The sequence below is a fragment of the Lolium perenne genome, chromosome 3 (assembly GCF_019359855.2).
Source record: "Lolium perenne isolate Kyuss_39 chromosome 3, Kyuss_2.0, whole genome shotgun sequence".
Lineage (NCBI taxonomy): Eukaryota > Viridiplantae > Streptophyta > Magnoliopsida > Poales > Poaceae > Lolium > Lolium perenne.
The window spans coordinates 197550946-197567619 of NC_067246.2; the positions used below are offsets into that span (position 1 = coordinate 197550946).

Here is a 16674-nt window from a genome sequence, read left to right on the forward strand (position 1 = left end):
CCACGTTCCAGGGATTTTTCTCTGGAACCCCTGTCTTCTTGTCCTTGATCCTGTATGCTCCTCCTTCGATTACTTCTGTGACGATGTAAGGGCCCAGCCATGGCGACTCGAGTTTTTCAGTACTTTGCTGATTGAGCCGTAGGACTAAATCTCCGACCTGAAAAGATCTTGGCCGCAATCGTCGACTGTGGTAGTTTTTCAGGTCTTGCTGGTACTTGGTGACCCGTGAGAGTACTTCATCTCGAGCTTCGTCGAGTGCATCTACATCGTCCTCCAAAGCTCTTCTTGAAGTTTCTTCATCATACTCTGTGACTCTTGGGGAGTCATGCTCTATTTCAATCGGTAGTACTGCCTCAGCTCCATGGACTAAGAAGAACGGAGTTTCTTGTGTCGCCGTGTTTGGTGTTGTTCGAATACTCCACAAGACACTTGGCAATTCTTCTGGACAGGTATGTCGAGCCTTTTCAAGCGGTCCTAGCAGGCGCTTTTTAATACCATTGCAGATGATACCATTGGCTTTCTCGACTTGACCATTCGTTTGCGGGTGCCCAACAGACGCAAAGTGCAATTTGATGCCTACTTCTGCACAGTACGCCTTGAATTCCTTGGATGTGAAGTTGCTGCCATTGTCTGTGACGATGATGTGAGGTACTCCAAATCGAAAAACGATGCTCTTCACGAATTTTATTGCTGACGTTGCATCTGGTGAATTTATCGGCTTTGCTTCTATCCACTTGGTGAATTTATCGACAGCAACCAGCATGTACTCGTATCCTCCTGGCGAGGCCTTGTGTAATTTTCCCACCATATCGAGACCCCATTGGGCAAAGGGCCAAGACAATGGTATTGGCATCAGCTCTGCTGCCGGAGAGTGGGGTTTTGCGGCGAATCTCTGGCACGCGTCGCAGGTTCGTACTATCTCTTTTGCATCCTCGATTGCTGTCAGCCAGTAAAATCCAGCCCGAAAAACCTTGGCCGCAATAGCCCGACTGCTCGCGTGGTGACCACATATTCCCTCGTGCACATCCTTTAAGATTATTCTTCCTTCTTCGGGTGTAACGCACCTTTGTAGCACGCCCGAAATACTGCGCTTGTATAATTCCCCTTTGACCACTGTGAAGGCCTTGGATCGTCGAATAACTCGCCTTGCTTCGACTGGATCATCGGGTATTTCTTTCCTTAGGATATATGATATGTACGCTTGCATCCATGGGACTTCCACCATCATCACCAGCTCCTGGTCCTCTTCTTCTTCTGGTGCTTCTTTAAGAGCTATCGAAGTTTTCTCCTCCTTTTCCTTCTTCTGCACCTTCTTTGGTTTGGTGGATCTCTCGGTTATTTCTTCCCAAAATACTCCTGGCGGGATTGTAAGGCACTGCGACCCGATGTTTGCGAGAACATCGGCTTCATCGTTGCTTAGCCTGCTAATATGATTTACTTCGCATCCATCAAATAGCTTCTCAAGCTCGTTGTACACTTTCTTGTATGCCACCATGCTGTCATTGACTGCATCACATTGGTTCATAACATGCTGAGCTACCAATTGTGAGTCGCCAAAGATTTTTAATCGGGTTGCACCACAAGCTTTCGCCATCTTCATCCCGTGTATGAGAGCTTCGTATTCTGCTTCATTGTTAGATGCGTTTGGGAACGTCATACCAGGGCCGGTCCTGAGATTTCGAAGGCCCGGGGCGGAAATAAAATTTTGGGCCCCTCTTACTAATTACTATAACTTTTTTACCCACATGTATGAGATGATGAAAAATAAATACTTTAAGTATATCCAATTGCAATATTCATATAAAAATAATAATGTTTACATGATACGTTAAAATTTTCTTTGTTACCAAGCGCAGCCCAATTTGCCTGGTCATAAATATCCACACTAACTGGAACTGGTTCATCATCAACACTAGCAGATTTATCATGATGATCAGTCACATTGTCACTATCCACATTAACCTGAACGTCGTCCTCTGTACCGACATCATTTTCTACATCAACATTATTCTGTTCCTCCACAACAACTAGCGCCAACTCATCTGGATTGCTTGAAGTGCTCGCGTTGCTCTTCAAAAATTTAAACATAGATCCTCTCTGTGATTCAATTAATTTTTCTTCTTGTTGTTTCCTTCTTCTTTTTTTAGCACCGAATTCAGGCGCCATGATCAGTTAACCTACCTTTTACAAATAAGAACAACAACTACTAATTAAAATTTAGAACACGAATTAGAGATAGTTAAATTTCAAGAGAACGGCGGCGACCGGCGTTTTTTCTTACCTTCTATGCAGATTCGGTGCAGGGGGATTGGCCGACTGGGACTGCGGCAACCGGAACCAGCGGACCAGGCAGCAGCGTCGCAGGCAGCAGTCACGCAGGGGCAGCGCCGCAGCGGCAGCAGCCAGCAGGAGAGCTGGAAACTGCCTGGGCGAGGACCTCGGGCACGAGGCGACGTTTCTGTTCCGCACTTCTGCGTATCTGCGTACGATCCAACTATCGATAATTGATCAATGATCTGCCGATCTTGCCTGCTCGTGCAGACGTGCGGTCGTGCCTGTACGTATTCATGGCCGGCCGACCGGATCGGCAACTGAAAGAACAAAAGAAAGGCCCAAAGTATAGAAAGCCCATCTAAAAACGTTAATTTTTTTTGGAACTTATAGTAAGCCTATATAAAAAAATTGGGCCCCTAAATTTTTTGGGCCCGGGGCGGCCGCCCCGCTGGACCCCCCCAGGGCCGGGCCTGCGTCATACGTAGGACATACTTCAGTTTGTCACCTTCAGGTGATATAAGTATCACGCCTGCACCAGCTCTTTCTACCCTTTTGGACCCGTCAAAATTAATGGTCCAAGTTCTCGATAAATCTGGAGGTCCTGTGTTTTGCAGCTCCATCCACTCTGCGATGAAATCTGGCAGAATTTGCGACTTGATTGCCTTTTTTTTCATACGTGATGTCCCGAGGGGAAAGTTCTATTCCCCAAAGGGAGACACGCCCTGTAGCTTCTGGATTGTTCAGTATATTTGATAGAGGTGCTTCATTGACCACTATTATCGGGTGTGTCGAAAAATAGTGGCGCAATTTTCTTGCTGTTTTGAACACTCCATATGCTAACTTCTGGTACTGCGGGTACCGCTGTTTAGAAGGCGATAAAACTTCACTGATGAAATATACCGGCCTTTGTACTCCATGGAGTTTTCCTTCTTCTTCTCTTTCGACGACTAGCGCCGTGCTGACCACCTGAGGCGTAGCTGCAATGTATAACAGGAGAGGTTCCTTCTCTTTCGGCGCCACCAAGATTGGTGGTGTCGAAATTGTGCGCTTTAAATCCTCGAAGCCTCTATCTGCCTCTTCGTTCCACTGGAATTTCTCTCCTTGCTTTTTTAAAGCGTAGAACGGTAACGCTTTTTCTCCCAGCCTGGCGACAAATCTGCTTAAAGCTGCAACTCGCCCAGTTAGCTGCTGTATTTCTTTCAAGTTTGTTGGCTTCCTCATTGTTACGACAGCTTGGATTTTTTCGGGATTTGCTTCAATCCCTCTTGCTGAAACTAGAAACCCAAGAAGTTCTCCTGCAGGGATACGAAAGGAACACTTCGTCGGGTTCAACTTGAGGCAAAACTTGTCGAGGTTATCGAAAGTTTCCTTCAGATCCTCGATTAGCGTTATCCCCTTTTTTGATGTTATGACGACATCGTCAATGTACACTTGTACGTTTTTCCCAATCTGTGTTGCTAAGCACTTCTGCATCATCCTCTGGTATGTTGCTCCCGCGTTTTTCAGACCAAAAGGCATTGTTCTCGTCACAAATTTAATTACACCATCAAACAAAAATGAAAAAATTGTACAATCCAATTTAAAACAGGATGCACACTTGTGTGGTAATAATAATATAACCAGAGCCTAAAAACACAGTAAAACACATGCTAGGACAATCATCTTGATTCTTTCTACTTGATTCAGTTTGCTTGGCTTTGGCTAGAACAGTGCCACTCCTGAGCTCCCCGTGAAAGGATCAGCGGTGCCATCATTTGGGCAGCCGGCATCTACCCAGTCGAGGAGACGCTCTCTCCTTTCTTATGTGTCTCCTTCCTTCCAATAGGCAGTAAAGATTGCTCCTGCGGCTTCGATATCTAAGTTTATGCCTGATGTGTGATTGGCCTAAGCTTACGTACTCAAATCAAGGCCAACACCCAAACTTAGAAAAAAAAATTGTGTTTTTAGAACAACTTTAGAAGGTCACAAAGCTGCATACATTTATAGATGGGAAAAATAGATAATTTTACAAAGATTGAGTTGCATGAAGTGAATAAAACAACGTTCACATAGCACTTAATAAAGATCATACCAAAAATGTGTGGGGGAAATGATATTTTCCTTCATATTTCCCCCTCTCTTAATCTTTCATTCTCCATGGAGAAGACATGTATTCTCTCTTGTCTTCCATACTCATCTCGCCTGCACAACATGGCAGCAACTGTAGCAAGCAAAAAATCTTTAAAAAAAATGTAGTCTAAGCTAGCACAACAAATATGTTGCATAACCTTCTCCAAGATATTGTTGCATAGTCTCAATTTCGTTCCACACCCAACCCTTTGACTAACATTTGGGTTCCACAATCTATGGTCCTTCCTCACTGTGAGATTTAATAAAGCAAGATAATGAATATTCTCATATCTTGACTAAGTTAAGCAAATACATGCCACTGGAATAGAGCAAAACTGACCTTATAAAAATTCATATTTGATCCATTCCAAAATACTTTGTGTGGAGGTCATCTATATCCCTCATGTGTATTAAAACCTTAGTTTCTGACAGATTTAACAACATTATGACCTGAATGGTGAAAAATCATTGTATTATATCTAAAACGTAATCATTTATGTGTTTCTAAACTGTTTATTTAAAAAAGAATTTGAATAAAGTCGACTATGTCGGCCTACTACAACCTCTGTGATGCCCCAATTAGTTCATAAACAACCATTTTTTATTATCCGTTGGCTAGATAAGATAACATCACTGTGAACTGAATATATGATATGTATGCGTATGTCAAATAGTAATACACACAATGGTGCCTCTAGACCACATATAACAATTTACAGAAATATCTTGGGACTGCAATATGGACTCATCCAATGCCAACATAGCCAATAATAAACTTGCTAACCATTGTTCCAGAACCACATAAAATTGTTAGCAATTCAAAGTTCTTAGGGGCAAAATAGCATTTCAAGTTAGCATCAAACTGAGTAGGACTGGGCTTGAGTTCTGAAACTATAATATAACTAAAAGTAAGAAATTTTCACCTTTAATTGGTGTTATACCTCTTGCAACCCAACACAGTGCTACAACCATTCCAGAGTATACATAGCCTTAGACTTATTACCTAACACCCATGGTTTTAAAGGCGACGCTTAGGCGTCCAAGCGCTCCTCCTCCGCCTTGGAAAAACGGCCGTTTTAGTCGCCTAGGCGTCCAAAGCCTCCGCCTAGGCATCACCTAAGCGTCAGAGCGCCCCTCCTCCGCCTTGAGACGCCTTGACGCCTTTAATTAAAACCATGCTGAAACCACCTTCATCTAATACTCTAATAGTGAGTGATAATAAGTATGCAATCAATGTGTCTGATGCTATGTGTTCCTCGAATCAAATAAGGAGCGGATTTGGTGCATTCACCACATAGAATTGCATGGGTCGGCTTTAAAATCTGTAAGAGTAAGCAAGTTAGGAATTGATAAATATACCACGCAATTATGTTCCTGTAAGAGACTCTTCCTATAACCAGTGGAAACTAATCACATCTTAATAAATGGAGAGAACATCATGGATACGATCAGTACTTATTCATCCATACCTTGGGTTCCTCAATAAAAAGAGACTCTCAGGAAGATCCAGCTAATTCCAGGAACACTGGGAGTGATTCCTGGAGAATCTGCTTTCTTCGATTTAATAATAAGTACATAACCCTGCCTGAGCTTATTTAGCTTCCCCTTTGCATATGTTAATATACCTCTCACTCTAAGGAACAATGAGTGACCCCTCTATTACCAACTGATACATTATAGCAGATTTGTAGTTTCATAGTTGTAATCTCCGAAATCCTCTTTTTTATGTTATTGCAATGGTAATATTTGCAATGCTTTTCTAAACGTACCAGTCTGTTTGATAATATTTTCAAGAAAATATTATCCTAGCTGCTGATCTAACAACATTTATGTTTCCTGCAAGTCACAGTATTCAGATCTTCCATTAACCAATATAAGCCAGGTACTTTCATTTTCACATATCCATTGTCACTAGTGGAAAACGGGCCTTTTGCACCGGTTGGTAAGGGCTATATGCACCGGATGCCCAACCGGTGCAAACAATCCGGTGCAAAAACCCCCCCCTTTTGCACCGGTTCAGTTACGAACCGGTGCTAAAGGGTGCACCACGTGGCGGCTCCCGGGCGTCCGAGCAGGAGGACCTTTAGCACCGGTTCGTAATACGAACCGGTGCTAAAGGGTCTGCCGCGGCAGAAAAGCGTCCTAAAACGCTGCCGCGGCAGAAAAACACTTTTTTTCGAATTATTTTCTACTCCCTTTTTTTTTCTTTTTTCGGAATTTCTAATATTTTAGTTATTTCACAAGTTTAGTCTCTAACTACCCTTATCTCTAGTCCAATTACTTACTCGTGCTCAAACTTCCCGCTCGGTCACCCATCCTCCCACTACTCTAGCACTAGCACGCTTAACTTCCAAGTTCCTTTCCATCCCGCATCCAAGTGCTTCGCGCGCATGTATGTGATAGTAGTATCATATCAATCCTATTAACATGTCGATCGATGTAATATTTCTTTATTGTTCGAATTTCAAATAATTATTTTAATAAACCAAAGTAATGTTGTAATAATAATCTTGAATAAATAAATAAACATTAACTTTATAATTTGTATTATTTTTAATTATTTTCAATTTTTAAATTTTTAAATTTTTTTCGCCAAACCTAAAACCTAAAAATTTGAGAATCTTATAATTTGCTAAAAGTAATAGCAATCTTTATGCAGGATGCAATTATTAATTTTAATTTTAAAAAATAAAAAAATATAAAATCCTAAATTTCTGGAAAAAAACTAAAATCTTCCTGCTTTCATATTTTCATTTGGAATTTTCAAAATCTAAAAATTAGCTAACCGGGTAAACCCGGGTGAATTCGGATGTAATTTTTTCCCACGATGATTTTGATATATTATACGTTTTTTTTCGACGTCGTATGCAAAAGTTAATGCGGTTTTACCATTTTTCAAACATTTTTTGCAATAAATGTGAAAATTCAAATTTGTTAATTTTCCCTAATAGTAGGTTGCATAACATACATGAATCTCAAAAGATTTTATTTTTTGAATAATCTATCATTTTCTTTTCTATTTTACAGTGTTAAAAAAGGCGATCCACGGGGGGGGGGGGGGGGGGGGAGGTGCGTGGGGAGCAGGAAAACCTTTTGCACCGGTTCGTGTTACGAACCGGTGCAAAAGGGTAGACCTTTTGCACCGGTTCGTAACATGAACCGGTGCAAAAGAGTTTGTGGCTGACGCCAACCCTTTTGCACCGGTTCGTGTTACGAACCGGTGCAAAAGGTCCCGTACGAACCGGTGCTAATGCCCCCTGGACGTGCAGACCTCACGAACCGGTGCTAATGACCCCTTTAGCACCGGTTCGTGCCAAATCCGGTGCAAAAGCACTTTCGAGGACAGGATAAAAGCCCTTGTTTCTACTAGTGTGTGCGTAAACGACCAGCACCATTTAATAATTAGTCTTCAGCAAAGCAATGCAAAGCTGGTGCATCAACAATTCAACATAAATTCATGATGAGCTATTCTAACATAAATTTACACAAACACAACTTGAAATCATTCTCGTTGGTTCAAATGCCCTCTCTATATTTTTACACAGAGTTATAATTTCTATTTGAGATTTCTTAATGTCTTTCCACCTATGCAATCTAATATGTCTCCTTAGAATATACAGTGACACAAATACCCCATTTTAAACAGGAGGTTCTAATATATCACAGAGTAGATAAAATGATACACAACTCAAAACATATAATCTGTATTAAATTATTAATACTTACAGAAATTAGACTTCAACAAAGGAAGTCATAGTTGGCAACTGAATGCTTGCTTCAAAAATTTCCATGAAGTGGAGTTTGTTGGGATGCATGTAAGACATGAGAAACCTGACACAAGTAGATGCTTTGAGAAAGTTCTTATGATAGAAGTAACCTTATTGAACTGCACAACATGTTCCCCACGATCTGTGGTTATTTTACGGCAAATGGACACAAATTTGTTGATCAGATTGTACCTGATTGTAAAAGTGTATATTCACTGGTAAGCATTGTATCATGTGCTTACATAATTTGCATCTAGTCCTGACTTGCTTAAAGAGTCATATGGAATAAAAAAGAAGAACTGAAGTAACCTGAAAGTGTAAAATATTGATGTATATTGGTGTGCCAGGACTCCTGGACTATATCGCCACAATAAAATTTCTGCTACTCTAGCAATCAATACAGTTCTGCTATATAGTGAAAAATGTAATATTTATGTCACAATTCGAGATATACAGCTCACATAAAAATATATATTTTAGAGAAAAACTAATTTACTTCAACAACTACGACCTATGTTAGAAGAGGTCTACTATGGAGGCGAAGAAAAACATGCACGAATGCTTTGCTAGTTTGATATAACTTTTATTACAGATTCTTCTTATGATTTTGACACACAAAATCCCCGATGGCATCATTGCTGGCCTCGAAGCTTTCCGCTCTATTTCCGAAGTCACCATCGGCGACGGGAGCTCGACGGCCTTCTGGTATGACCTTTGGTTTGGGGACACGACCACGCCTTTCGCAGGCCGCCAAGACCGACCTCCATGCCCTTGTTGCTATAACGAGATTAGTTTGGTGGCCCTACGCTACGATCTCCCGGATACTCGTTCTGGTCGCCTCACTAACAAAAAGCTCTCGAACAAAAGTTTGGAAGAGCGCCGCTCCTCTCAAGTGCAATATTTTTCTGCTGGCTTGCCACGAAGAAGCTCCTCCCCACAAACGAGCGGCGGTTGAGACACCATCTCAGCTCCACTGCTGCCTGTCTCTCATGCTCTCAAGATGAAGATACATATTACCTTCTGCTGCTATGTCCAGAAGCCCGCGAAGTTTGGAGTTACTTCTGCCAGGCCTTCGACGTCAGGGGGCCCTCCAACCTCACCAACCTGTGGACCTCGCGATGCCGAAGTTATGAAGAAACCATTGTCAACACTCTGGAACAGAAGGAACGCCCGGACCTTCAATGGCGTTGTTGAGGACATTACCTTAGTCTCCCGTAGATGCATTTGAGGATATTAGGCTTTGGACCCACCGGTGTACTACCCCTTCTTTCTCCTCTTCCCTAAATAATTGGTGTAATAGCTTTGACCCACCTTGACCCCCCCCCCCCCCCCTTCTCTTTATCCCTCTAAAAATTGTATGTTTGATGTTATTAAGTTGTTCAGGTTGGCGTAAGCCCCGACGTAGCCAGGGTAAAAAAACAGAGCAGATGCTAACAGATAGTAGTGAAACTGCGAACATAGTTCTTCCGATTCGGAGTCAGAGAGGATAGTGCCCGAATACAAATGAGGGATCAAGGCCTAACTGTCACGAGAAACTAAGGGTTACGAGATTTGTATTCTTGTTTCTTACGTATATCAAAGGCTTACTTTCTAGACATAACGAAAGAACAGTAAATAGAAATCACCATACTTGTTCATTCTTCATTAGCGAGATAGCCATCTCTAGCGTATTCTTTGGCAGGTTATAACTCGTAATATTGTCTATAATGGTGTTGTTGAACAAGATTCAAAGAGTAAACCATTTGACATATACGTTATTGGCATGTCGATGAGTACGCTTACACGAACATTGAATCATTGATAGACCATTAGTTATAGGGTCATCTACTATGTCTGTATATTACGCACACCGCAACAAGAAACACTAACCCACGTGATCGTCTAACCACTTGGGTACGCTGGTAGTTTTTTTTTATCAAACGTCAGAACATTACAAACTTAGTTTCAGAAAATGATGCTATCTAGATCAGTGTGTATGTAAGGTGAATAAGATAAGATGAGTCATTGCCAATATCAAGCTTTCATGTGAGACATATGATGCGTGCGTGTTATTTGTTAGATCTATCTTAACACATACAAAATTACAAATTAGTTCCACACAAGCCATGTCAATTTGGTTAACATGTAGAATATTACAAACTTAGTTCCAGAAAATGACGATATCAAGATCAGTGTGTGACATGTAAAGTTAATAAGATGAGTCATTGCTAATCATCAAACTTTCATGTGAGATAGATGATACGTGCAAGAGCAAAGTAACTTTAAGGATCAATTCAAAAACTACATTTGTATTTAGTGCTACCAAACACAACATAGAGAAATGACCAGTTAGATAAGCATCCAAGCACTTTTAAAGAAAGCAAATGCAAAGATAAAATTAAACCATCACAGAGCAGCTATAAATAGGCCCACAACATGAAGATCCTCCTCCACCATCTATCCTTCACACACCTAGAGCAAAAACATCAAAGCCAAGCAAGCAATAATCAACACAAAATCTATCATGAAGATCTTCCTCATCCTTGCCCTCCTTGGCGTGGTGGCGACCATGGCCAATGCCACTGTACAGCTTGATCCTAGAGGCCAAGATCAGCCATTTCCGCAACCACAACAACCATTCCCACAACCACAACAACAATTTCCACAACCTCAACAACCGTTTCCACAACCTCAACAACCGTTTCCGCAACCACAACAACCATTTCCGCAACCACAACAACCGTTTCCGCAACCACAACAACCATTTCCGCAACAACCGTTTCCGCAACCACAACAACCGTTTCCACAACCCCAACAACCGTTCCCGCAACCATGGGTGCAGCAACAACAACGGCTTTTCCAGCAAATTATGCAACAACAGTTGAACCAGTGCCAAGAGTTCCTCGTGCAGCAGTGCAAACCAGTGGCGAAAGTGCCGTTCCTCTCGTGGATCTTTCAACAGAGCAGGTGCCAGGTGATGCAACAACGATGTTGCCAGCAGCTGGCGCAGATCCCCAAGCAGCTCCGGTCCCCCGCCATACATAGCATCGTGAACGCCATCATCGTGCGGCAGCAACAACAACAACCATTCCAGCCTCAGCCACAACATGTGGGCCAGGGTTTCATCCAACCTCAGCAGCTAGCTCAGTTCCAGGCGATGAGGATGTATGCGCTGCAAACCCTGCCGGCAATGTGCAATGTGGAGGTCCCGTTGTACTATTCCACGGAACCATTCGGCAGCATCGGTGGCTTTTGAGAAGACTACAAGAGCTCTAGTACTATATAGGTGGATCATCGTTATTTCGTCAGTGGTCTGATCGATGTAACGGTGACAAATAAAGTGGCATGCACTAACATGTGTGACCCCCCGGCAACTACTAGTCCAAACTTGGGAATAAATGACAAACATTGTTCTTGTCTGCATAATATTGTTTGTCGATGTTCCATTTATAGGCATATTTAGATGTCCATTCAAAGCCACAATCTTATGCATGCAAAATAATCAGAACACAACAGAATGGGTGCAAACATTGGGTTGAGTTCAAGTACCATTAAAGTAAGGAGTACACAAATTAACTTTTTAATGGCGAGGCTTATGAGTTGCAACGGTCATGACTATCTTCATTTGGTTCTAAATAGATTATAGTCAGGCAAGGCTTCATCCGAGATGCTCAACTACAAATTGCTAAAATTGCATTTGATTGTAGGATCGGAGCAACTTAATTCATTAGAGTACATTAGCAATAACTAAAGCTTTAAGAGGCTGAGATAGATCGGTATGAAGTAACATCAGCATCCTAAGTTTTATAAGGAAATTTGATTATGCAAAATACTAGTTAATGAGCATGAATGCACGTGCAATGCACATTTCACCATAGGCATCACAAGAAGTATGTAATAAAACACATAAATACTATAGGTGTTGTAGCTTGAAGAGGTGCACTACAAGTGTACAACTGATAAGTAGTGCCAAGGAAAATTTGGTGAATAGAACATGGGATAGGAAGGAAGCATGAATTGATGATCAAATTATGTTATTATGAAGCAGCATCTCACTGGGTCAACCGAGCGTCACTCTACAATCTAATAATCTGAGGCGGCCAGCATGATTTTTTTCATTTTACCAAAACAAAACATCTACTAATCTTTCAGGTGTTAATTTTATGGGTACTTGGATTAGAGAACAAGTGATCAATCATGAGAAGATCTAGACGAGCATATTTGCTCCATATTGCAGAACCACTTTGTATCACCTACCGAGCAGCAAAGGCTTAGATGAATTAATTTTAAGTGTGATACATTTCAAATATGTTGCAACCGCTCAAGCATTATAAGCCCTGTGTTTACCATTATGGTGTCCACACCGACGCGACAATAATGTCGCACATAATGTACGCAAACCACTTGTTCTGTAGTGAGTCCTCCAAGGATTAAAATTTCTTAATGAAATCAAATAATCACATGTGCAATATGTACACCTTGGTAAGGTGATGGTGATAATGGGTGTGCGTGAATAAACATACGTGCATGAGAAAATAAAGGTAATTAACATCCAAAGATGTACACACAGCACATGTGATTATTTGATTTCACATGAAGGAGTATTAATACTTTCATGACTAAGTCCAGAAGAATATTAATACTTGCTCCAGACAATGGATGATTGGGGGGGTTTATTGTCCTCTAGGGTTGAAGTTGTCGTCTACATATAGTGCTACCTTCTAAACAAAATTGTTGCTTAATGGCTTGATCTCTAGGATGGACAATCAACCTCATATTTGTAGGAGATTTGGGGTCTAGGAGCAACTCACCAGGTTCATGAGTAGGGAATACAGGAACATATGGTGATGTGGCAGGGCACTGGGCCATATGGCAAATTATGTGTCTACGCAACTCGAGCTAAACTTTGTAGGGCATTGGCACGTTTGAGAATCACATGCGTACAAGGCAACATCAAGTCGCTGGAAAGGGAGAATTAATTTACTAGACACTTGTTCAGGTTAATTATGAACTGGTAAAGAGTTTCTATATGTGTTGTACTATTATGATTTTTTTTCACTGAGGCAAAACGTGGAAATTGTAATGCTTACTGCTTCAGGCAATCAGCTATACATTACAGCCAGTTCAGGTAATCATGATGTATTGTTCTTGATGGCTACGAAAGGGGTACATAACCCAACAGAAAACATCAGACATTCCATGCAGATGCAGAAAAAACCATCACCAAACTGTACAAGTATGAAGTAGCCAGACAGCACGGCATCATCTCACAATACCTCCCGACGAACCAACTGATTAGAACAACTGCAGTAGAGTTCCGGATTTCCATAGCAAAAACCTCAATTTGCTATACTCCTACCGACGACACAGTCCTTCAGTATATAGATTTGGAGGTCAGAATAGTAACAGGTACTTGAGTTGGGGCTCACAGTTCACGAAGATGACGATTCAGATCCTTCAATCGCCAGGTGAGGCCGCGCGCGCATCGTCTGCTTCAGCCACCGGCGCGTCGTCCTTCCGGTCGCCATGGGCCATGGCCAGCAGCGGCGGCGTCTGGCGGGAGATGGCGCCTTTCGCGGGGGCAAATAACTAGTCCAACTGTTTTCCCCCAATTCGTAATCACAGGTGGCAAAACGTATTCTTTCCTGGTGACCCCACTGTCAGGCCTTGTTTACTCCTAGGGTATTTCCACACCTTTGGGGTTTGGGGATGGGAGGGGAATTGGTGAAACTCCCCATTTCACCCAATCCCCACATCCCCACATTTCCCCTCATTTCTCCACTAAAACAATAGCAATTAAAGGCGGACAATAAGAATACAAGAGCTAGATTGCATGGTTTCACATCAAGTACAGGCGGTAAATATGATTCATACCAAGATGGAGGTGGTTGATCCAATCCAAGAATAGGCCAAGGTGCAGGTATCTATCAAAAAAATACATTAAAATTTGTTGTATGAGACCAACCTACTGCAAGATCTGAATTCATCTTGAATAATTCCAGAATAGGCACAACAAGTACAGAAGTGAGAAGTGAGAACAACAATTGATCTCTCTGCCTATTTGAACTCATGACGTGGGTTTCCTTCTTATAATAGTTCCTACTTATTCACCAATATCAATTCTGATCTACTGCACGTGTGTAAAATTTTTCCTACTTACATTGATCACACACTCAGCGAACACACTTGGCAAGTATACCAATAAGGAACATTTAATTCTCAAGTATGCAGGCATCAAATTACTGCCAGCTAAGTAGCAGCAGGAGCTAACATCCTATTTGGAATACCACTTGGCAATCCAGACCAATTTAACTCTACAGTTTTTGTGCCATAGCTAGTAAATTTCAGGTATCCAGTAAATTTAACTCTACAGGAGATGCAAAAGCTCTCGGCCATACAATGAAATCTAGAATAACTTCCAATAACAACAGTCACGCTTATACATGGTACTACAAAGTTCAAACTGACTTAAACTACCACAACACCGGTATGCCTAACTTTCAGAAGTTGTTCCCCTTGCTGTAGGTTGCTTTCCAGTCAGATGTTCCCTGGTCGTTCATCTCAAGCTCTCTCGACAGAAACAAGACAGAAAACCATTCCATGAAGACTCCTCGCTAGGTGGAATAGAGTAGGAACAACAGCGTCATGCAGCCGCCAACAATAGGTCGGACAGGGGCCCGCTAAAGCCGGCAGCCCGTACGTAAGGCCGCATCGCACGGGCACGGGGTCGTAAGGACATCTAGCAGCGGACCGAATCGATCGCCTTCTCTTCTCCAATCCTGCATGCGCCTGCACGCCATGGCCGTCGGAGCCGCCAGCTCCCGGAGCTCCGTCGCGAACGGCGGCGACACCAAGAAACCCTAGCTAGGGAGGAGGGGAAAAGGGGAGGAGGCGCGAGGACTTACAGGGGACCAACCGCCGGAGCAGGATCTCGTCGTCGCTGTTGCGGTTCGCTCGTTCAGTCCCCGCCGCCTGTCGCCGCCGTCGCGTCGCCTTCATCTCTCGTCTCCCCTTTTCACGACCAAATACATGGGTCGACCTCGGACATAGATCTTTGCATGTCACCGTCTGACATGCCTAAATCCAAATTTGAATATCGTGAAAAAATGTGAAACAAATCAGCATGTTCACATCATATATTAAAATAACTCCTAAAAATTTCAGATCAAAATTCGAAACATACATCGAGAAACAAAAAAGAGAAATCTGTAATATGTGCTGTGAACATGAATGATTTTTTTCATATTTTTTTGCAATGTTTCAATTTGTATTTAGGCCGCATGTCACACGGTGACATGCACCTGATCTGTATCCGTCGGCCTCGTGGGTGAGAAAACCCGGAGGGTGGAGCTTACCGGGTCGGGAAGATCTGGAATGGGCTGGAAAGTACCCAAAAAAACCAGAGAAATAAACGGGTCGTTCGATAACTTTCGGGATTCGGTCATGCCGTCCCTCCCCAAAAAAAATACCACACAAGTAAACAAGGCCTGGTGCTCCTCCTAGCCCAGATCATAGTACCCACCCACCGAACAGAAACTACCACTAGCGGTCGTTTTCCCCACCCGCGACCAAATTCAAGCCCTCCGCCCTTGCCGACCCCCGGCCATGGTTTCCATGGCGCCTTCGCATGCGAAGTCCGCCTCCCCATCCCAACCCTCCGGGTGCGCCGCTCTCAAAACCTCTCGCCTCCTGAATCGTAGCTGACCGATTGTGGGAAATTTGAGCTGAGTGTGCAGGAAGAGCGAGGTGTCGGATCTGAAGCAGCAGCTGCGGCAGCTGGCGGGCACCCGGGCGGCAGACGGCGATGATCAGCGCCATGACGTCTTCAAGCGGGTGATCTCCTTCATAACTGCGGGCATCGACGTGTCGGTGGAGTTCAGGGAGATGGTGCTCTGCTTCGCCACCTCCAACATCGTGCTCAACATGTGCTACCTCTACGTCGCCGTCCACGCATGCACACCCGGACCTCGCCCTCCTCACCATCAACTTCCTGTGGCGCGACTGCCGCGATCAGGACCCCACCATCCTCGGCCTCGCGCTTCGCAGCCTCTGCTCCCTCCGCATCCCAAACCTTATCGCGCTGCTCACCACGGGGCTCAAGGACCCTAGTGCCTATGTTTAGATGGTCGCTGCTGTGGGTGCTGCAAAGCTGTATCACATATCTGCCACCACCTGCCTCGATGCTGACCTGCCTGTTGCGCTCATGCTCTCGGACCCTGATGCCCCCACAAAAAATTAAGCAGGGTAACTTCAGTATGGTGCCAAATTGTTTGAAGGGATCTTCTCTAAATAACATTGGTATGACATGTTTGGTATTTTCCCTAAGTAGTATATCACAAATGATGACTCCATGCTTTTGTTTGGCTTTTTTAAGCACCTTTTGGCTTGATTTCAAATTTATGTCAAACTCACGGGGCTCATCATGTGTGGTGCTTTTGGATGCAGAGCATGTATTTGGCAATTGTTTTGGTATGGCCATCAAGTTAATTTGAAGCGAATTTGAATAGAATCAAAATATACCAACTCATAGATGAGTTAACTTAGC

At 43.0% G+C, this 16674-nt stretch overlaps 1 protein-coding gene and 1 pseudogene across 1 annotated transcript; both read left to right on the plus strand.

Annotated features, from left to right (window-relative positions):
* The first annotated feature begins 10592 nt into the window (after positions 1-10592).
* Positions 10593-11555, plus strand: LOC127343019 (avenin-3-like). Its single transcript, XM_051369097.1, has one exon. It carries the CDS (start codon positions 10654-10656, stop codon positions 11383-11385), a length of 732 nt encoding a protein of 243 aa, XP_051225057.1. The 5' UTR covers positions 10593-10653; the 3' UTR covers positions 11386-11555.
* Positions 11556-14736: 3181 nt separating this feature from the next.
* LOC127339753 (beta-adaptin-like protein A) lies at positions 14737-16368 on the plus strand (annotated as a pseudogene).
* The last annotated feature ends 306 nt before the right edge of the window (positions 16369-16674 follow it).

Coding starts and splice junctions, on each gene's coding strand:
- LOC127343019 (XM_051369097.1), top strand. CDS start 10,654: ATGAAGATCTTCCTCATCCTTGCCCTCCTTGGCGTGGTGGCGACCATG.